Below are 23,908 nucleotides of genomic sequence, written 5' to 3'. Positions count from 1 at the left end.
ATGTTATTTCACATATACAAAACTAGGCATGTTTTATGAAACAGGAATTCAAGAATGAAAGGTGTGACATCATACGGGTGTTTTTAGGGCTTGCCATAAATGACTTGACTAATTATTTATCTATACTTAAACTTGTATCTACAAGAAATTAGCATTTAAAAAGCACGATTAGGAATGACAAGTTACTAAACACTAACTGTGGCTCTCTTACATGACTCTCAAATCTAAAGATGAGCAGTGTTCAGAAAAGCAGAAGGATCAAAGCTGTGCTTGAAAATGTCCACTATCCCTTTCTAAGTGTAGGATAGAGTCAAGGCAAGGTGAAAACCAAAATGGAGGGGAAGGAAGATATTTTCAAAGTTAAGTCCTTCTGAAGCTACTCTTTGTAAAGTTAAGAGTATTATGATTTCAGTTCTCAGCTGTGGATTATAGCCACATGTCTACCTGTAGTTCGTCCTTCCCCAGATGTAAAGTCATGTGGAGCTTTACACAACCCAGACTGTCATATATGGCCACTTCTTCACTCAAGGAGTATATGAAGATTGACTTAAGCAGGCTTTGTATTTCCTATAGCCTCAAGTCCCAGACTACATCTGTTTTCTTTGATACACAAGCCCAGAGCTAAAATAGCTCCATTTATCACAGTATGATTGTAGGCAGACAAACCAGCCTGTCTGTTTCCAGATAGTGAAAACAACTGTTATTAATCACAATTACAAGACAAATACCAAAAGAAATTGCACCAGTATTTTCTTATACCCCACACAATAGACCAGTCTTAGTGCTAAGAGTGATAAGGTCAGTAAATAAAACTGATACTATTAGGCTAATTCTCAGCAGCACATCTACTAAGCACTGGAAAAAATTAATCTTGAATATTGTACACAATGAACTGCCAGACGAAAACACTCAAGGCAGAAAATACTTAATAGTATCAGAGGCAGTCATGAATACAACAGGAGCATAAGTAAAACAGAAACCCAGTTTTCCATAGCTGTGAAGTTACAATGTTCAAGCATGCAAGGATTTGAAAATGCTACATAGTATTTTTTTTCTTGTTCAACACATGCTATAAGCAAGGTTTTACATGGTGAGTGCAAATACATCCAAATGTGTGACAAGCTCCAGCTGCTTGGGAGTTAATGGATGAAATGCTACTCACAGTACAATACAGCTGCCACAGCAGGCAGAGCACAATAGCACATCAAGTGGGTAATTCTACATCATACGCGTGAGAATTGACAGGTCCACTACACCACCATATTAAAGATTTAATCAGAGGACAATAAGAGAATATCAAACAAAAAATACTGAAACTGTTTTCACTCATGTGAAAACGCCTACACATCCTGATACTGCTAAAGCAGAGTCCTTTGTGTGTTTCCATCACAAAGCAAAAAAAGCTGCCTGAAAACAGCCACATCTAAAAGTTTCAAGTCTAGGAAGTCACTAACATGTTTTAAAGCACAGCTTCTGCCCTTCATATTTTTCCCCACAGAGAGCTTTGAGAATTACAAAGGTTTTGCCTAGTTTTAAACCATACACTTCCTCTTTGCTCTTCTATCTCTGGCCAGGCAATGCCCCAAGAGAATAGAGAAGAAACGCAGCAAGTTAATCAGTTTCAAGAAGCTAGTGGCACAAATCAAACTGACTTCACAGCAAGTCTTTCTGACATCCAAGCTTACAGCATTACAAAGGACACATGCAGTCAAATTAGGCTATCAAAGTTTGTGGGAAAAGCATATGTAAAGCATCAAGTACATGAAGTATCACTGATATATGACTTTGATTCTTAAACTTAATATTAAAGCACAAAATACCTTGTGAAGATGCTAGCAACACAGGACAAGTAACTCCAAACTCCACAAGAGGAAACTGAATAACTAGATCTTATCAGACAGCAAGCCAGTAAGATCAACACTTACATAACATCAATTACACAACAAATGTTAGATTGCAACATAGCCCAGTTAAAAGTCACTAGCTCTTTTATGTAGATACTTTGCCTAAGTGCTCTGGAATTTGGGCTAACAGCATTCACTGAATCACAAGGGACACTAAACTGTCTTAAAACTGTGGAACTCCCATTCGAAGACTTTGTAACTGAATACATATCTGCACAAAGATCAATAGGAGTGAGAAGTTTCTAGAAAGAATCCCAAAAGATGTTCCCTCTTGACATGCCTCCAATAATTTCACTTAATGCCTGTTCTTTCCATGTTCTACTACAAACTATTTCATGTACTCATTAATATTTAGCAATATCAAAGAAACTAATATTAGAGAACATTACCTCCATGGTGATGTGAAAGACTTCCTCCATTGGCAAGTATTTCTTCTCTAGCAGCTCTCTAAATTTGAAAGATACGGTATTTATTCAACAGCACACGCACAAGATTTTTTCATTACGTGAAATGCTTGCTATTGAAGTCATACCCATGGTGTATGGAAAGTTTCAGAACTAATTAGGGCACACAATATAGGTAAATATCAAGTCTGCAGATAAATGTAAGTAAGAATTTTCTAAATAAACATTATCAAAGCTACAATATTTCAAGTGGTATCACTTACAACAAACATTACTCCCAAATAAAATGTTCTGGATTGCTTTCCCCTTGCTAAAACTAAAGTAGTCCAGTGGCTGGGATGCTCATTTGAAAGACAATTAAGTCTCAGTAAAGAAGCCTGAAAACAGGCTCACAAGAGTGATTCAAGACCCTTATTCAGATCAGAATTTAAACCCAGATCTCAAAGATTCTGGTTGAGGCAGTAAGTTACTTTACAACTGACAACCCTTTCATGGGTGCAGTTTGTGGCAGAAAACAAAATTTAGTTTTTTATGGTAAGAATTATACAAACACTTTAAAGTTCTAGAATCTTCTTTGCCATTCACCTCTGATTATGAATAGTTAGAGAGATCAGAAGGTATAACAATGAAAGCTTTCCTAAGCACAAGCACTACATGTTTTTTTCAAGTAAGAGTACTTTTTAATGAATAACATATATAACTGCATCTCTGCAATTAGAGATTTTTTCAGTCTGCCATAGAACACATATACTCAGTCAACAAACTCACTTTGTTAGGTTAAATTTAATTACTACAATGGAAGACATGCAACCAGGTAATCATACTGCTAACTAATTCCAATAAAAAGCAGTACCCTAGGTATTAGCAAAGTTTCATTAAATAAGCACCAAGTATTACATTCCTCAGTGCCTTACATGCAACAGCATGGGAGCCTCAGAATTTGTAGATAAAAACTTTGCTTGCCAGATTCAAGAGAAATTTCTAAAGAATAAGCATAAGAATCACATCCTAGTTATAAATACTATTTCTCCACAGTCCTATTAGCAATTTTCTGGTGCTGAAGTTTGAGCATATGAAACAGAAAATATGACAAAAAGCAGTTTGGCCATAGTCCTTCTAAGAATTTACATCTTCAAGTTAACAAGGATACTGGTTTCCCCTAACTAGGTAAGTATAACATTTCATCAGCCAAAGTGTTAAGCAGAGTAATTCCAGAGCTCTTTGGTAAATGCTGAAGCAGATTACAACTGCTCTAATGCACCAGACTTAGACCAGCGCTTATCTGGGCCTAACAAAAATAGCATCAGACACTCCCATTTCATTATGCTCTACATGCAGCACTATTAATAAAGCATGATCTTGATAAGTTTACCATGTATTTTATAGATTGAGTATTAAGAAAAATAAGTAGCTTTGTAAATAATGGAACTAAGGAAGACTAGTTTCCCACGGATTTGGGTTTTAAGGTTTAAAGTTTCTGTCACCCAAGAAACTCCAGGTCAAGCTTTCCTATACTTCGGTCAGATGTATTCATCTACTGATGCCTAAAAATATTCATTTGGTAGTCTATTCTCTACTTGATGTATTATCAGCATATACCTCTTTTCCTAGTTGCTAATGATCAAAGCTTTAGGAAAAGACTTTTGAGATCCTTCCTGAAAAATTCAGTTAGCTTGGCCAATGGGTTTAGCATATATTACAGGACATCAGCTTCTCTCCTGTAACTATTGTTCTTTAATACATTACCTCAATTTGTTCATAGACATGAATAGGATCACTAATTCCTCTGTAGTTAAAGGCAAAGTAGAAGTAGACGCATGCACCTGCATCGTAGGTCTGTGTCACCCTGTTGAAGAGAACTGCATTACAAACAAAACTTTATGATATTAAGCCAACCACTATGTGACATCATACAATTCATCAGGTTACTTATCTTATTCAAAAGGGTGGCATATTTTTTAACATTTTTATCCTTTTCCTCATAATTCATGAGCAACTCAATGCTATGACTTTGAAAGCTGACACTTAAGTCATTACACTTGACTCTTGTACATATAAGCAAAAGTTTCATCAAGTGCTACTAATGCCTTGAATTCCCCACTCTTACATGTAATCCACTTGCAGTTTCAAGAGGAAGGCCAAGATTAGTAGTATTTGTAATATCATTACTAGATCTACTTTACCTGTTAGCTAGTAAGTTAAATGACCTCTTTAGTAATCTTCTCTTACTAATCAAAGATTCAAGAAAAATTGTTGAGATTGTTGGCTTACCTACAGGTGGAAAGAGGAGGAAACTGAACACCCTTTTCTTTGCATTCTCTTACTATCCTTTCCTTTACATTTCTACAAAGGTCCAAAACCCTGTAACAGGAAACACATTAAAATATAAAATTTTAGTATGTGATTTTATACAACTTCTAAAAAAAAGAACATCAGCAATCTAAAAAATCATAATCTAATGCAACATAAGACTACCTTCTAAAATCAGAGTTAACTAGCTCTGTTCTAAAAATAGTCCTCATCAAGACCACTGGTACTGCTTTTTCTGCACTGCTCCTGAAGAGCAAGTTTACTTTGAAACATAGTACCTAAAAGCTCTTTTTCATAAGGAAGAGATGTCAGAAGTGTTCAGTAAAAAGGAGGTTACCTACTTCTGTACGTTTTTACTTACTTTCTTAGCAAAATAGTCTCAAATTTTTGACATAGTAGTTGACAAATACAGCAGAAAGCTTGAGAACTTGGAGGTCTTGTAATGCTGCAAGGCCAAACCTGGAGATTCTTCGGCTATGCACTATTCTGCCAGCTTGAAATGTTACAATTCTAGTATGGCAATGAGCTATTAAATCTTGTCATAAGCCATACTTGTTCTTTTTTAAAAAAAAACATACTTGTTTTGTTTTTTTTTTTTTTTAAATCTTCTAGGACAGACCCAGGTGCAACCAAAGTGCTAGAACAACTAAAAGAAATTCCTGTTTTTCAAATAACCATTACTTCAGTAATATGGTCTCCCACAAAGGTCTGTAGTGCTATTCTGTACAATTCAGATTAAGACATTTTACACAGATTTAAAACTACTTTAAAGATTAACAGAATAGAAGAGAAACTTAACCATTTAATGAATAAGCAAGTCAGCTAAATATTTTATTCAAATATCTGCTACCTGTAAGGAACAAGTCAATCAGTTTATGGAAAGTTACATGGTTCTTAAGAGTCAAAGTAGAAAAAGGTTTTCAAAGCTTTTCCTTTGGTAAGGATAATTTTTAATATTTTCTTAAGTTTTAGATAAAAATTCATTCTCTTCTGAAATGAGGAAAAGGCAAAACAAATTGTTGAGTAAGCAGTTAGCATGCTTCAAAATCTAAAGCTAAAGTAAAATGAAGAGCACTTTTGCTTTAAAATTGCTCTCACACTTCTTCCACTCACTTAATATAACTTTGCCAATTTTCAAACGGGCTGGAATTTATCACTGCCACTAAATTCAACAGCAAGGATACAGGCTTGCCAGCTTAAGTCATCATTGCCAGCTTAAGTCATCAGACTTTGCATTGAATGCTGTAAAGCTTTGATTCAAATCACCTTAGATCCTGCTTAAGAGAATTCCAGCTTACCAAATGGACAGAAGCATCCAAACTTATTTTGTATATTAAACACTGCTGCAGTGAAATATTTCTCAACCATATCGAACAGAAAACATAAGCTTAGGAAAAAGATCTTAATCTTGGGCAAAAGTTACCTTTTTCGTTTTTATTTCCCTATATTACTGGAGAAAACCCCCCACTTATTTAAATACACTTAAAGGTTTTTTTTATCTTCACCACAGACTTCTCTGAAATATGCAGCTGATCCCACACACATGGCTGCTCATCACCCATTGCAGTTATTGTCACCAATGTGCAGTTTCAATTGGCAAGTTCAATGGGCAATTTCAAGTTCTAAATTTGTTACAATAAGCTAACCTATGTAGAAATATTACTGAATGCTTGATACATTGCATTTACAAAATCCTGATAAGTAATTTACTAGCAAGAACACATAGGTGCAAGACTTGAGGCACATCAGGGAGCACTAAATACATACAAGGCCTAAATTAAGTATCCCCATGAGCAAACATGAGTTAGGAATAATTTGAATGAAATCAAGTTTTAAGAAATTCTAAAGAGTAATCACAATTTACCTATCCCAAGGAACAGATGTCTCAAATGATTCTCCTATTACATAGTAATCCAGGCCCAGATCCTAGTAAATAGAGTGAGGAAATTATCAGTAACATTCAGCATCAACATCCAGTGTATGCTACACAGCTAACAATTGAACAACTTTTTATTTTCTATGAGAAAACCAGAAATTTTAATTTAGCAAAACCACCCATCTGTCCCAGTGATGTAAGTTTATTAGTATGGAAATAATAGGGAAGCTCTTAAAAGACAAGGATGACAAACATTTTGATACCAAGGCTACAGTGAGAACTTGTCAGATAGTCAGTATGTCTACACTAATCAAGCACTTGTATAACCATAGCATCCAGTCAAGAGCTTCACTGTGCTAACCATCATAACAACTAGTAGAAATATTTATTTAGAATGTAGTTACTATCTAGGTAGAATAAAGACAAATACCTTCCCATTTTACATATAGCATGCTGCAATAGAGCGAAATTCAGTGATTTGTCCCTGACTATAAAAGACAAATAAAATCAAACAGTTGGGATATGCATATTATTCTGAAAAATAAATAATCTCAAATAGTAAGACTAAAATTCATAAGAAGAGCTGCAGCAGTTCAGACAAAATCTTGGAATTCTGATTCAAACCACATTCAAAAGCAGATCTTCTGAGAGTAAAAAGCACATGAGTATTTCAAGTACTCTCCAAGACTCTGATTCCATTCAACCTGTGGATTCTTCAATCCAATTTTCTCTATCCTTTATGAGAAATTATTTTTTTAACAAGAATATAAAGTAATGTCTTTATGGTGTTTTGCAGGTGAAGTTCCACTAGTCAGAAATGGAAGAGATACAACCTCTAGGAGAAGTCTGAGATATCATCCAAGGCAACCTGCACTTTGATTTCAGAGAAGGCATCTTCAAAAAGACATCTCTATGTTTTGTTATATTAATTAACAGAGTTTCAGCAGACAAACAAAAGCTGACCTACCCGAAGGTACGCGATGACAAATGTCAGCATGTATCCTCTCTGTCCATTATCTTCTCCTGCTGCCAAGCCACTGTAATTTACAAGATCTTAATTCACTTTCCAGCAAAGGAGTCACCAGTTTACAAAAATATTTGTAAAATAACTTTGATTATCAAACATATGTGCAAGTGTAGCCGCCTAAGCTGTGTTAAAATAGTTGAAAATAGTAGGGTCTCTTCACTAAAACCCAGAACTTACTTCAGACCAGACCTTTAACTCTTTGCACTTGTCTTTTCATTCAGTAACCAGAAGAGAGATGAACATAACAAAACATTTGATGTGATCTTAAAATAACAGTCTTCAAAACTCACAAAAGAGCAGAGAAACACAAGTTGACATAGTATATCCTGGATATTAATTTACAGGAACATGTGTAACTACATTTCTGTTGAATGTTGAATTTGTGCACAGAAAATTCTGAAGGATAGACACATTAGACTATAAAAGCATTACATGGTTTAGCATTTTAAACCAGGTTAAACCGTTAAGCACTTAACTAACAGCCTTAACTAAGCAGGCCAAACAGCACCATCTTCTAACAGCCTTATCAATACACCACCATCTTGAAATACCAAAATACAAAAGGGTTCATGGTAGAAGTAATAGAAAGAAAGCACAATGAAAACACAAATTTCAGAAAGGATAGCCTTGAAATGGATAAAACAATACTTATATGTACATTTGAATAGCTGAGACCAATATTAGCAAAAACTTTCTTAAAAATAAAAAGAGTACATCTTGACAAATCACACTTTTGATGATGGCTTTTATCAGTCATGCTTAATCAAAGCAGAAGAAACTACCTGATCACTACTCAGCCTGCCACTTCAATGAGTGTTTTCTGTTCCTTTGTAAGGACATAAAACAGTCTGTGGGACAGAAAGTCACTGCACTCCTTTAACCAAACAAGCTGCTTCTATTCATATGCTCCCATCAATTCTGCAAAAATTTAATATTACCCTTATGATTTTACCTCCCCCTTCTGTAGTCAAAATGTAAATCTAGTATTGCAAAACAAGCCACTTCCATGCCAACAAGTAATTAAAAGGGATGGTTTCTATTTTAATAACATCAATTCTATTTAGTAAAATATTGTATTACAATACATAGAGAGCTGAAGGTTTTCAGTGAAGTTGCCTAGGAGTTAGTGCAAGGCTTATTTAACAAAGAGAACATTCCATAGCTAATCGATTGCTGCCACTTCAAACTAGTAAACTCAGAACATATCCATACAGTAATCACTACAAAAATACAGTAGACCTATTTTTTCCTAGATAGTTAATTCCCAGTTTCACACTGAAAAAGTTCTTTGAAAAGCATACCCAAACTTGGTGGCAATATCATAGACTTGTTTTTCATGTTGAAGAACCTTCTCTCTATCACCCTCGAAGAGCAAGGTAGCTACACACAGTACATTGGGATCAAATCCTTTAAACTGCGAAGAGAGACAAACTTTGCATTATTCATAATCTTTGTGGTAGAATACAAACAACAGGTTTTTACTTTTCAAATACATAGCATGTGCTCTGGTCAATAAACATTGCTGCAACAGAGAGAAGAGTTTTTGGGAAAAAAAAATCTTTCAAGAATTTACTACTAAAACATTTGAGCTTTTCCTTTACAGGACACAAGTCAATTGAAATAACAGATATTATCTGTCACCTTTTTCCTCCTGTTAAAAAGCAGGATACACATAACAGCTGTCTATCTATGCTGTAGAAAAAAACGTGTCGTAAATGCTTTGAGCAATGGAGACATTTATATTCTATGTACTATTCATGTTTTAAAGTAGGAAGATGACTATGACCACCATAAATGTCACTGCTCTAAGAATAGTTGTATCAGCAGTGTGCCACAGAAAATCCCAGTACCCCAATAAAACATCATGAAAACTATGACAAAGCTGAATATACCTCACCAGGCAAAGGACCTGTCTTACCCAATAGTCCTACAAAAACAGTGTAGCTAGTAAACAGAAAGAAATACTTTTACTACAACGATAATAGACCTTTATTTCTGTCCTTGGAGTTTAAGATGCTATTTACAGTCCCTCCTTGTCCTAGAACCACTTTCATTTAGTATGAATCCTTTCATCTATTCTGCCATCTTTTGGCTGTAATGATCAGTTAACACCTTACAGTTGTCTTCAAGAGGCACTCGAGGAAATACAGTTCCTAGCAATATCTGGCATTCTTCTATCAGTGAACATTCCCAGATTCACAGATGAAATAAGGTATAAGATGGATTTGAGCATATTGGTCCCAATAACACCTGCAATAGTAGTCTCAGGATCATTAAATTGATTCCTTTTGTCTATTCCTACCTCCCATCTCAGCTGGGAATTTCTCTGAAGTAGCAGTTGCTCATATGCACCAGGGGAGTGAGCCCTAACATAAGTGCCAAGGACTGGTCACCAGCCTGGGATCTATGCCTCACTATTCCATAGCATTTCTCTTGTTGCTCCACAGTTTTTTTTCTCCTGAAGAGCTGAAAGAATTCTAACTGGCATACAACATCCCTTTGTGATACAATATCCCAAGAAGCAGTGATGTTTGTTGCTGACTGCAGAAAGAGTAGATACTGCTGCCTTAGGATTGTTTCAACCTGACAACAATCTTCCTGCCAAAACTGTTACTATTTAAGATATTCCTGCACTACAGCAGGTCAGGGTAGAAGGCAAAATTTCTGGGCCATCTCAAAACCTAAGAGGTATTCCCTACAACAGAAGTCCCAAGACACATGTTATTTCCCACTTCAGTAGTCCAAAAAAAAGCTGCAGAATCAGTACCAGCCACTGTATTTCAAAAGTAAGCACACTCTTTGAAGGCACTTGGTATTATCATATCGCTTCATATGAGTATCTGTTCATATTTATATGAATAGAATGTTTAGCTCCTCTTATCTAACAGTTATCCAAATCCATGATCATGCAATTTTCTACATTTGAATACCCTTATTTACAGGAACTCTCTAGTTGGCTATTATGGAGGAAAATTCAATATTAAGATGAATTATTTAATACAAAAGCCTAAGTGGTGTCATGTTAGCACCAAATTCTAGGTTAAAAAGGGATGAATTCCAGAAAGACAAAAAGCCAACTGATTTGGGCAAATCAAGACAAATATCTTGAGATTCTCACTAAATTCTAGTTCATTGTAATAACAAGGTATATCGTGCCTTGACAAAATTTGTGAAGTAAAAAAATATTCTATAGTGTTAGCCCCCCTCCATCAGTACTAACTGATAATCACTGGTCTGCAAGCTGGATAAACTGGTTCCAGTCTCCCCGTCACTGACTTACTGCCAGACAAAGGCACACTAATCTCAGCTACAGGTATGACCAGTGACAACAGCTCTCATGTAATAACTCCTCAAACAGATAATCTCAGTTTGAATTAAACCATCTTTAATATATCTCACATTGCAGTATCAGTTATACACAAACTCAGCTGCATTAGAAGCAGTTTGGCAAAAAATCTTGAATTTTATGAATAGCATGCGAAGTTTGAAACAGTAGTAACCCCCAAATTACCTTCGTGATGTAGAATTTCTTCAGTCCATCCAAAAATGATGTAAAAATGGAAGCAACTTGTGGTTTAAGAGCATGACCTTTGGCAAGAAGCAGAAAAAGGTGCATTAAGGCAAACAATGCTCTTAAGATTCCTACCTCAATGGGCAAATAAAAAATGGCTCGGTAGTCAAAATTGCTAGAATCACTTGGAGTGCTTAGATTATCAAAATCAAAGAGAATTCCTTCTAATTATTTAGAAGACGATTTAGGAAAAGGTTTCATTACTTTTTTGAAGACATATGCTCAACCGTGCACAAATATTTGATGCTTTAATTAAGGTTGCCCTAGATTAGATTTCACAAGCCTATGGTACATGAAAAATTTTTAAAAGAGTATTTAATTAGCTTTTACACTGCAAAACTAAGCAAAAATCAGTGACCTTTTTTTAAAGTTATGCCAAAATCACTGAAACAAACAGCCAAAAATGGCGCAAGTTAGAAGTTAAGCAAGTTTTTCTTTAACAGCTATGTCACTCGTGTGAAGTTTTCTACATAAAGCTGGTAATTGCTTCCTTAATGACAAACGGGGAACTAAAATTACCAGGATATATAAATGGTGTCTTGGAGCCTGTTAAATTAACATCTCTGCCTCAGGACTGGGTTTAATTGAGATGAAAGTCTTTTACTGTTTGTTCCATTGTTTTCAGTCACAAACAACTTCTGAATTCCCATTACTGCTTCACTCTAGCAGCCTGGCATCTGGCCTACATGCTGTGAGCCCAATTCATAAAAAGTTATGCACCATTTACATGATACTTTCTTCTAAAATACTTTACAAAGTATTTTCTCCTGAATAACACTTGAACTTCAGCAACCAACTACTCCTCTTTCCTCATCAGTAAAGAGGGACTCTCTCTGCCAACACAAACCAAGGAATACACCTCCAAGCACACTTAACTAAGCACACAAAAAAGCATCACATCATAAAAGGACATGAATTTGTTAAAGCACAATCTAAAAAATTACTTAATAGTGCATCAAGAAAAACCTATATCGACACACCTCAAACTATGTTTCAAGCCTGTAATTGGTCAAATTGTGCTTCCCAATGAAAAACCAAAAAAAACCCCACTGCCTTCTGTTGGAAATGTGTGAGTGAAAGAGTGTAACACAAAAGAGGGAGCAAAGCAATCAGCAAGGTTTGCTGGGCTATTGGGTCTAACAAATCCCCATTTCCTTGGTTTGAAAAATGAAATTCAGCTTTCTCAACATCATCATATTAATGCCATTCGAAGTTGAGATTCATCACTGAGGCTTCTGTACAAAAGAAGTTTCAGAAATTCTGACTTGTTGAAGTGGTACTAAAATGGGGGTTTTTAAGATCAGTCACACTTCACATTTTCATCTTCTGGGTGCAATCAAAATAGCATGGTCTCAGCAAGATCTTCAAGTTCTGCAAGCTATTAGCTTTTGGGTAATATTATTTGGGAAATAATTTTGGAATTTAAGGTCACCACGAGAGCATCTTGAGCCAGAACACATCTTTTGTCAAATTTACTGGAGTTAAAGTAACAGGTTTCCCTAAGAAATGCTAAAATATGATTGTTCTGCACGTCTGACAATTTAGGTATTTGAACTACGTGAAATTTCACAAAATCTTTGTCTTGAGTAATCTTCTAGTAACTTCATTGACTTAAAGCCCATAGCTTAGTTGTATTTCCACACAATTACAGCATTTACTACATCTGAGCTTCTTTTGAAAACAGATAGCTCACTTTGGACAAGTATGTTACTGCTTCTCTCCCACCCAATCAAACATTGCCACATCAGAATATTTTCAAAAAACCTGCTACTTCTAAGGAATCTGTATATCAATTGTGATGCTTTCATGAAATTTAAAGGCATCAAACCACTTTTCTTCAAAGTTAAGTGCTGGCATTCTAATTTTTTTTCATATCCAACTTCTCATTAATACTCCTAGGAAGAAAATGTTTCAGGTACTGTACTTCAAAACTATAATCTCTGCTCCTTTACAGTAAAATAGAGAAAGTGACTCCAGAATTCCAAACTCACCAGTAGACTATGCCAAGAAAAGAAAACGTAGCCAAAAAACCCTATCTCATGTATTTATATGCAGATCGCAGCTCTTTACTGACTCAATTAGTTGATACTATTTCCCCAGAGACAAAGACAGGCTTCTGTTTTCTGAAACTACATGTTGTGGCACTATCTAGAGTTCAAACTTTGGGTTCACTGCCTTCTTTATCTAGTTTTGAGCAAAAGAATTATGACCCAAAACAGACTTAAGCTACTCAAAACCCCTTGGAAACAGATACTCCTCCAAGATGATCTACATACTTACCAAACTGAAACTGTGCGTTGTCGACAAGGCGAATTGATGCAGGAGCACATCTCTTGGAGGTAAAGTTAGGAGAATAAGAGGGAGGAAGAATGAAATGATTGTTGGTTTTAAAATTCATTATAATCAAAACTTCACTTTAAAGTAGCATACAAGAAAGCACACTTTGATACCAGGGACCTATGGACATCATCATCATTGAAAAGGTGTGACTATAAGCTTGTTCTTGCTTGAATAGCAACATCTCTTAAGTATGGCTGGATGCAATGCATTGAGAATTTTCAGTTTAACCTCAAGCCAACATAGGAACAGTAAAAAACCTTGACCTTCAAGTTTAGAATGTTTTTCTAAATTGGCATATGAACTAAAGATACAATACTTGTTTAGTGTATTAAGCTTATGTTGCTGTGTAATCAGAGATACACTTAAAATACAAATCCACTGGAAAAGTCTAATTGTTGAGGGTTAACCCTGGCATGCAGATAAGCACTACACAGCTGTTGTACACAACCTTCTCCTCAGTGGAATGCGGGAGAAAAATCAGAAGGGCAAAAGTGGGAAAATATGCAGGTTGAGATAAAGACAGCTGGATAAGCAAAATGGGAAAAATCCACAAAATTATGATGCAAAAAGTAATCAATTATCACCAGCTGACCAATATCTAGCCAGTCTTCAAGCAGTGGTAACCCCTGGGAAACTCTCCCCTCCAGTTCTACTTATGATCATGATGTTTTATGGTATGTGCTTTTGGTCAATTTGGGTCATTTGTCTCAACTGTTTTCCCCTCCAGCCTCCTGTCTGCTCCCAATATACTTGCTGGTGGGAAGAGTAATAAACAGAGAAAGCCTTGATACTGTGTACACACTGTTCAGCAATAGATAAAACACTGCAGTAGTAACACTGTATTGGTCACAAATACCAAAGTTAACACCACACAGGCTGCTACGAAGAAAGTTAACCCCATCCTGGTTAGACCCAGTACACTAATGCTCTGCCATCAGACTGCAATTAAAAAAATCCATGCCTGAGTCTAATCTAGGTTCTGCACTATGCAGAAATCACAGACAGTAAGAACAGCTGCCTTCAATTAGGTCATCTTCATGCATATGCCTACATTGTATAATCTCTGATGGTCATTTCCAGTCATACTGAAATGTATGACCAGAGGAATGCGACAAAGTCTGAATTTTAGGCTAATCACCATCTAATCACATGGATATGGAAACAATTATCTTTCACTTAATTTCACAAGTTCACCCTTCGTAATACCATTAATATATCTTTGGTCACCCAACAGGAAGAAGGAACATGAAAAACTAGGATAGCTCACCAGGCAGGTTGACAGAAGAAAGCTGTATGAGGAGTTTTAAATGAGACCAACCCATCCACAACCTGCAGGTTGATTATTCTTACATTAAAGTGGATGGCTACATAAAAGAAACAGCTTTTCAGACAGCAACCGTAATAGTTACTGAGATTGATGCAAGGGACAACAGAAGAGAAGAGAAGAATAAGTAGGTCAAACTCAAATAAGCAGTGAAACAGTAGCAGCAGCAACAGAAGCTTAGAAATGGAGCAACATTAAGTGGCAAATCGTGCCTCTTTTTCCCCCCTTTTCTAACTAAGACAGGGAGAAGACACTAGTTCCCTAACTGACTTTATATGTTCATCAACCATATGATTAAGCATTCCCAAAAAGTCTGCTTAGGTACCTTTAATAGGAAGGACAAGCACTAGCAGTAGAAGCACGACAGAAAAACTGGCAAGTGCTGCTGACTAGCATATACATGTCATTCACATATCAGTTTGAACATCTGGCTTGGAACATTAAGCCATTAATTTAGACCAATCACTGGAAAAAATGTAAAGCTGTGTTTAGTTTGGCATTAATTAAAATATTTATGAAATGACTTCCCCAATTCAGGGTACATTCTACCATTCATATGTACAACTTGATACATTTTGCACTGAGCAAAGAACAGTTAGTGGAGAAAGAGGCTAGCCAGTGTAAGATTTGTTTGGAAGCATAGCCTAGAGGAAAAAGTGTTACAGAATTTGGGTACCATGTATGAGTTTTGCTACCTGAAACCATCTGACTACACTATTTTCTATTTAAATACTACAATGTAAGCACAACTGCACCTTGAAATATCCACCTCACCTGAACACATCACTGTGCTCCAGGAACTGAGTTCTAAACACAAGCCACATCCTTCCATTGCATTCCTTTTGTTCCTTTGCCACTTCAGCGCCATAAATTCAACTGCCTTTTACCTGTGTGCTGCAACTTAATTCCTTTAAATACTGGTCCGTTTTATAAGTAATCTGAGGGTAAAGTTCTCAGTTGAAGGAGATGCAAAGCCAAATTTTTTGTGCCGCAATACGCAAATAACTCGCACTGAAACAAGCCATTACAGGCCTGTCCACATTTTGGCTCAGAATACTAAGCAAACTCATAAAATGCTCAGTCCTCAACTGCATAATTTCCAAAAGCCTCATGGACCATATACTGTTTCATCGACCATATATGCTTATGAGATTCCTATCTCAGATTCTCGGTTATCAAATGCCATAAATACTAAAGCATCTACACATCCCTACTGCTAGAATCCATGTCCTTGAGTGAAGTCAACATCCAGCTTTTCTTTACCTGTTTTGCCACTTCCCTTAAGCAGGCCACCCCTCTTTCAAAGTTGGGGAAGACCACAGAGCCATACTTCTGGTACTCAGGGACTGGACGAATCTTTATCGTAACTTCAGTAACCACTCCAAGGGTTCCTTCGGGAGAAAAGAAAAACTGAGCAAAATTTTGCAGGATAAACTTCTCGCAAGTTACCCAACTTAACAACTGCTTACCAAGATGCTGTAAGTTAACATAAATATGAAATCCCAAAAATTCAGTTTGCAGTAGTAGTGGATTTATATCTGACTAGCTACATGGTGAATTCTTAGAAAAAATTCTCTAAATGATGAAGTTTGTCACTAGACTTGTAGGCTAACTCCACAGGTCTGTTTAAAGCACCGTTAAAAGCTGTTTAACTTCACAGTCCCAATTAAGGTCTCAATATATTATCCTAAAACTAGAAATTTTGTCTGCGCAATGCCACCCATTGACGCACTGGAAACCACAGCACTAAAGATGTTCAAACAATCAATCCACTACAGAAGCTGAATTAAGATGCAGTAAGTGAAGATGCTGGGTTTATACCTTCAGATCCCATAATGAAGTGATGGATATCAGGTCCTGTTGACATGCGAGGTACTTGACAGTTTTTTTCTACTATTCCTCTAGGAGTTACCATTTTTATATGAATCACCTGTTTAAACAATTTCAATATGCAATTATTAGAAATACTAGCATTAAGCGCAATTTTTACTATATTTCTTTTCTACAAAACATATTAAGCTTGATATAGTTCAGCTTTGTAGATTTCAGGCATTCTGTAGGCAAGCCCAAGAACTTTTGGATAACCCAAGGATTATTACCAACAATTGTTTATAACACAGCATCGTACCACACAACAGACTGTTTCCAGTTCTTTGGCAAATTATATCAGCTGTTGGCTACATGCAGGAAATACCAGTTAAAACTGTTTTGCTTCTCAGTATAGACGGAACTTCAAAAATACTAGGATTTTAATCCAGAATATATACAGTACTTCAGAGAAAAAAGTGAGGATTTAAACTTTGCTTAAGTTTTGCTTTAGAACTGCTGCTCGATAAGGCTAATATAATTCAGCCATTGATTGCTACAGAAATATTTCCATTAGGAGGAAAGAAAGAAGTAAACTTTGTGAAATAGATTATCCATATAAAATTTGCCATAAGACTGACACATATGTAGGGCAAGAAGGTTGTTTTTTAAAACATATTTTGCAATACTTTTGCTTCCAGCTATATTCAGGCACATGCAATAGAGCCTGGGATGGGGGGGCTTTTTATCTTCTACTCAATTATTTTATACCAAGGAAGGGTGGAGTTTCAGATTTTTTTTAGTGATGCCTTTAAATGAAGTAAAATTACTGAATTTCAACTAATGGCTTTAAAACTTTCAAGCACAGGTAGTTAAGTAATTTTCATTATATGCAATTTATGAACCACTGATTCTGCAGCAAGTGGATTTTAGGCAGATTATATAACACATTGTTTCAAGATACAGAAGTTTCCTCAGAAGGTAAACACTTCCCTGAAACATTCTCACTGTGACATTTTGAAACTCATGAACTGTTCCAAATCAATTTTCAATCCTATTTCCTCCTAATGAAAATTTCAGAAGCTGTTTAAGCCTGAAGTTATGCTTTCGTAAGAGAAAAGCCCTTTGCTTCACAGCTCCCAGTACAAGCCAAATTATACCATTCAGTTACATTTCAGGCAGCAGGGGAACGATGACACCCTGTAAGTGCTACTAGTTTTAGTTCAGCCAGGTCTACTGAATAAAAACTGTGTAATTCCTGCCAAGCTCAGTCACTGACTGTGAAGTGTCACATCTGTGCACAGAACAAACAGGTCTGAACTATGTGCTGACGAAAAGGCCTGAGGTGACAGGGATACATTACCTAGAGTGCACTGCAAGAAAGGAGGAAAAAATTCACATGTGGAAGGGTTATTGTACAAACTACCAGAGAAAGTTGAAAGTTTGAAGTAAAAATGCAGGCAAAGTCTGAACAGTGATGATTTAGCTTCAATATCTTCAATATAGTAATTATAACAGAAAATGTGGACTTCAAAATCAAAGTGTGCTTAAAACAAAAAAAAATTACTCGAGTTAATATAAAAATGAACCATTTTGATGCTTAAAACAAATTCAAGAGTAGAACACTGCCATTCCCAGTGTATTGCTTCCTTCCTCTGGGTTCCTATAGACTGTGTAGTGGCATTAGATTTTACCATTGTGCATCCACATGGCCAATTAGATCAGCCTACTGATCTGAGAAAAACTACTAGCCTAGGGGGATCCATAAAGGTGGAAAGAGCTAGCTTGCTGTCAGAGTTAGATAGTCCAACTAGACATCTTCAGGTACACACAACAAATAGGAGAAAACATGGGAATTCTGGAATCACCCTAAAAGCTTGACAGGATTGTTACACTGGGTTAACAGAGAGCACAAACTGGTAGAAGACAGCACCAGAGTCAGGACAGGGTAACAACTCCTTAGGCTACACAATGAGTACCCAAATGAAAATTACTTTTAGATCAGTGGTAAAGATTATTACCATTAATAACAAAAGCAAGCAAACAAGCATTTCAGTCAAGATTTGATGCCAAAACTGTATCACACGAAGAACCAAAATTTACTCTTCCTTTCTCTCATTGTGAGTCATTATAAAAGTTAAATCTCAGAATAGAATAATTAGAAAAACTATTAAAACTATTTACCAGATCTTCAATGTTTCCATAGATGTTTTTTTTCATGCCTGATGCTCGTGTTGCTACCCATCCTCCTAGCGAGCTGAACTCCATGGAGTCTGGTTCATGGCCTGTACAGAAGCCACTTTCAGCAAGCTAAAGAAAGAAAAAAAAAAAAAACATCCTATAGAGCCTGCATTGGCTTAGTACTCCAAATTCAATACTCTGCATTTGTGTGGTTTGTTGTTGTTGTTGTTGTTGTTGTTTGTTGGTTTTTTTTTCCAAAAATAAGTATCCCAATCACACACCAATTTGTTTAAGCACAAGTTTTATCTTTGATATGTACATGAAATGCAAATTGATTCTAGTTCTACTGTGCACAGACTGTGCCACGTATCACCCTATAATACTCCTGTCCCATATTCTAAAGGACCTCTATTGTTCAAAAGAAGGTGCGAATTCAAATACATATAGAAAAAGTTATGACTAAGTAAGTGCCAACTTTGCACAAATGCTGCCAATAAATAAGGCACTTAATCTCTTGTTCTTTCTATCCTAATTTCTATGCAGCAGGTCTGACAGAAAATGCGAGTAAATTGCCTGTACTTAATTCTCTCAAGGAGAGATGTGTTTTAATACACAGCCATCTGGTTGGGCTTCCTGTACGTAACATTGTCAACTATTTGCGATGCAGATCACACATTCCTGTACATTAGGTAGTCACTGGTTTCTCATTTTTCTGTATTAAGTTGGCTTTGCCATCTGCACAGCATCTGAGGTTGACTGGATGCCCCCAGAATTACAACACTGAAGCTGTTGGAGAGCAAGAATTAAAGACCAGGTAGTCTCACATTAAGTGGTAACTGCATTAATGCCTTTGAGATAATCAACCTGCACTGACCAACTGATAACAACGTTTGACAAGTGTATTTAAGTACACCACACAATGTGGATCATGAACTATGTTCTGTTGTAGGAAGTGGTTCTACACTAGATGGGGATTCATCTATCTCATGGTTCTCTCTCATATTAGAGGAACTTGTGGCTTTGTATGTTTACTGGTCATATACTAGGAAGGGTTGGTTCATAGCCAATGCATGTAATTCTTACCACACCAGCTGCACGAAACACACAGGGATTAAGCTAGACTTCAATGCTTTGGACAGGACATGAGGGACACCTAAGAAAAATATGAAAAAATACTAGCCACTTAACAAAAAAAAATACCTGTTTTTCCAGATCTTGTCCAACAATGCCAGCTTCTACACAAGCTGTTAAGTTTTTCTCATCTATCCAGAGAATCCGATTCTGTTGAAAAGCCAACCAAAAGCAAGAACCAGTGTTAAAAATTTTTGTTTCTTTCCCTTCCTAATGCTAGGATCAACATGCTTGGTCATACAATTTACTATTAATACCACTCCAGTTATTACAGCAGTGGAAGCTGAGCCTCCTCACACCCTCAAACAGATACACAAAGATTTCAATTTATAAAGTCACCACTATAAGAGAGTAACAGACTTATTAGTCAATTTATACTAGGAATGTTTACAGAAACAAAGCAAAGAAGCCAGAAATAATTAAGTCAAAACTCTTACAGGGGTTAAGCAATACAGCGATTTCCACAATTAACATGACTGAAGGCACCTGAATCTGACTATCTGAACATTAAGAATACACCAAGAAAAGTACTCTTCAGTGTACTGCATGGGTTAAATAGAGTGCATTCAGTTATTCCAGTTCAGCTCTTGGATTTTGACCCAGTACACCAGAATGCCACAGTAGGTACATACTTTAGAAGTTTAAGATACTTGGAAGGATTACATCATGTTGTCTGATGAGACTCGCTGTCCCATCAGCCTATTCTACTAAACAGGAAAAGTAGGAAACACTGCAAGTTACATGGTGCACTAAGCACGATTCTCCATGAGGACAGTTCACATGAAGGAGAAACTTAACAAATATGGTTAAGGAACTTAACAAATATACTAGAGACACTATAGAAGTTTCTGCTGCCCCTCTTATTGTTTAGTACACTTCTGGTGTACTTCGATAACTCTGTGTATTAATATTATATGGAAGGAGAACAGCTGTAACTTCTTTCTGCCTTGATTTTTCAAATTAAAGAAATGTGGACATCTTGTAGTCAAACTTAAATTTAAAAAAATTGTCTCCCCCTCAAAAAGTATGGGCTAATTATTCAAAGCCAATTAATTCAGCTCCTTCTAGACCCCTTCAGTTTCAACATAAACTGTATAAATTATCTCAGATGCTTACATTAATCAGTTTTTATCTAATACAGACACTACATATTTATGTTAATATATATACATATTAAAAAAGTAAAGCTCAGGCAACCATCTTAACTGCACCGACATACACAGGTTTTAACATTCTGACAATGCTTCTTTTCACCTTAATTTCCTTATTTTCCCTCTTCATTAATGTTTACAAGAATTGGCTGGCAGTCTTTCAAGACGCATGAAAGTGGTCTATTTTCTAACTCAGTGCATACTTACATACCTAGCTGACAAAGAACCATGATAGTAAGAATTAACAACATCTCCTTCCCACTCCCCAACAGAAGTCAAAGCTTTGGCCTATAAATCAATGAGTTGAAATGAAGGCCTGAGTCACTACTGTACTCCTTGGATTCCACTCCACACAGACATCTGAAGAGCTTCCTTCAATATGCAACTAAAACCTCTGCAGAAAATACCACTTTGTAGCTAGAAACAGAGAGAAACAAGTTTAACTGAAGGACCGCTGACTGAGTGGAGAAAATGGAGCCCAATACCAGATCTTGCCTTCAAGCCTAAAAGAATTAAGCTGAGAAGGTATTTGGAGGCAGTAGAGCCTTACATCAAAGATACAGAGCTCTTCCTGAAGCATCTCATTACTCTGTAGCCATAAAGCTATCATTCTAAAAGTATAAAGCTCCTTCATAATAGAAAGATGAAAACTAGCAATAAATTTCACAGAACTTCATTTCTAGACTGCCATAAAGCTATGAACTTCACATTCTCAAGATGTTATCTACACAAAAAAACCTAGACTTTTTTTCTTGAAAGTTTATCCTTCAAGCTGATTTATAGATACTAGGTCACCTTTCTAGTCTTTGCTTTGAGTAATTTAAAGTATGCAAAAACTAGTGAAATTCGCAATAGCAACTTCCTCTTAGCCTTTCATTTAACATCAGATACAAGTTCCAGTATAGAAGATGAGTGGCTTCCTCTGATTTTCACTTAAAGTTGCTATAAGAAGACTCAGCAGTGACTTTTTTCTTATTAAATACATACAAGTCATATGAAGTAGTACAGGGCTAACATCAGAGAAATATCACTTAAGCTGAAGGAGTATCAATTTAATCATGGTACAGATTAATATTTCCATCCCTACTTTATTCTGGCAAAGAAAGAAGTGTCCTGTGATCACCAGTGTAACTGTGAGATGTAACCGTAGGATAATTTAAAAAAATTAAAACAAAACTTTAAGAGAGGCATACCATTTGTGATGTATCCAGTGAGACAATTGTTCTTTTTTCTTCTTCAGGACATTCAAGGGCACTAGAGACACTTGTCCCTCCTGCAAATATGGGAATGATATTGTGATCATAAAATTCTCAGGTAGCTTTTCTTCCAATACCATGTCTGTCTCCCTCCTTTCTGATATGGAACTTAATAAAGTAAGATCACTGAATGAACTGTTTGAGGCTAGTGATTAGCCTTTTAGGGCTATCCCTTCTCCCAGACTGGGTTTCGCAAAATCAAGGCAGCAGTGGAGCTGGACAACACTTTAATAGCACTCTGTAAAACACCGTAACATTCTGTGACCACCTCAGTTACTTTTGTTAAGGCCAGCACAGAGTTTTAAAACAAAGAGGGATACAAATTTACAAAGCCTTGAAGAAACGGAGAGCTACAGTCGGAAGCCACTACAGTTCAATCTACAAAGCTGATTTAAGAAGTCTACCTAATACAGGAATGTAATACTTATCTAAAAGTAAAATATAGACTGAAAGGGCATAAGTATAAAAAAAATGGATTAAATCAAATGTCAGACTTCTCCAGTTTTCTAATATGTCTCTACAGGATGCCAAGAAGCCTTTCATTTCTCTAAGACTGCAAAAGCCACTGGAAAAGAGAGAATAGGGTGCTAAAGACATCTACAGCAGGCTACAAGAAGGTCAGACAATGGCAAGTACAGAGACAGTGCCAGCTAATAAAACACTCCTCAAGAGCAGTAAACCCCACCACCTTTGTTTTCAGTGACATTTTCCTTAAATACCGTAATAACTCCACAAGCTGATTGTAGTTTACTATAAACAAACTTGGAAAACAACCTGAAGATCTTTCTGTGTCCTGGTCAGTGAACAAGAAATAGTCAATATCACTGCCTTCAGTTACAGCAGTTTACCAGTACCAAGGGTGCCTTTTAACAGTCTTGCAGGTCTCCAGATGCATCTGGCAAGGGTGAGACTGTTTTAGGGAGGAACCAGCTCCACAAAACTGGTATTGCCATCTCATCATCTCAAACAGTAAATATCCTTCCTACAAAGGCTATACTCCTACAGCATAAGCAAGTACCAAATAAAACACACAGATTTATACCACAGATTTAAGAGTTTTTGACAAAAACTTTCCCACAGAATGAGCTCACGAAAGCTGACAACCCATGTTCCCTGAGCTCTATGTCAAAATAAGGTAGCTCACACCTCTACTTCAGCAGGCTTAAAGAAAAAAGCATCCACAATTAAAAACCTGAAGTCCTCAAGAAATTCTTTAGGCTGAGAGACATAGATTGTACAGGCCTTTACCTGTACTCTGTCTGTTGAACACTTCCTGAAAACCCCTTGCCACAGGAATCTCTACCTTTCAAACTGAAAAATACCTAAAGGGAAATCGGAATTATTTTGCAGTACAGTATTTGAATGCAATCCTCCCTGAAACTATGAGCTTCAACAGTACAACACCTGCCTAATTTATACATGTTGTGGAAACAGAGCACAAGTAACGCATCCAAAACCACGGTAAATCTACTACAAATATTTGAACCTCCTGACTTATTTCCTAGAAGATTTCCAAGGCACAGAGGTAGATTTCAGCTTCATATAGTCATTCATCTTGCACATTCAATATTCAAGGCACTGGCATACTTTTGATGACTTCCACTACATTGAATATAGCTGCTTTTAA

The 23,908-nt window shown here is 36.4% G+C and overlaps 1 protein-coding gene across 1 annotated transcript in view; it reads right to left on the bottom strand.

Moving 5' to 3' along the window:
* The window catches only part of AGPS (alkylglycerone phosphate synthase), a 53,672-nt gene that overhangs the window by 8,390 nt on the left and 21,374 nt on the right, over positions 1–23,908 (bottom strand). Inside the window, exons 7-19 of the mRNA XM_027896702.1 lie at positions 22,219–22,298; positions 19,944–20,024; positions 18,747–18,872; positions 16,578–16,686; positions 16,020–16,147; positions 13,373–13,424; positions 11,033–11,109; positions 8,823–8,935; positions 7,462–7,531; positions 6,483–6,544; positions 4,580–4,669; positions 4,055–4,154; positions 2,294–2,351 (exon numbers count right to left, since the gene is read on the bottom strand). Of these exons, the coding sequence (XP_027752503.1) occupies positions 2,294–2,351; positions 4,055–4,154; positions 4,580–4,669; positions 6,483–6,544; positions 7,462–7,531; positions 8,823–8,935; positions 11,033–11,109; positions 13,373–13,424; positions 16,020–16,147; positions 16,578–16,686; positions 18,747–18,872; positions 19,944–20,024; positions 22,219–22,298 (1,146 nt within the window). The remainder of the gene's footprint in view (positions 1–2,293; positions 2,352–4,054; positions 4,155–4,579; positions 4,670–6,482; positions 6,545–7,461; positions 7,532–8,822; positions 8,936–11,032; positions 11,110–13,372; positions 13,425–16,019; positions 16,148–16,577; positions 16,687–18,746; positions 18,873–19,943; positions 20,025–22,218; positions 22,299–23,908) is intronic.

This window comes from Empidonax traillii, unplaced genomic scaffold (genome assembly GCF_003031625.1).
Source record: "Empidonax traillii isolate 1590-97213 ecotype Southwest subspecies unplaced genomic scaffold, ASM303162v1 scaffold513:size879593, whole genome shotgun sequence".
NCBI classification, from domain to species: Eukaryota; Metazoa; Chordata; class Aves; order Passeriformes; family Tyrannidae; genus Empidonax; species Empidonax traillii.
This window is presented reverse-complemented; position numbering and strand designations above follow the sequence as displayed.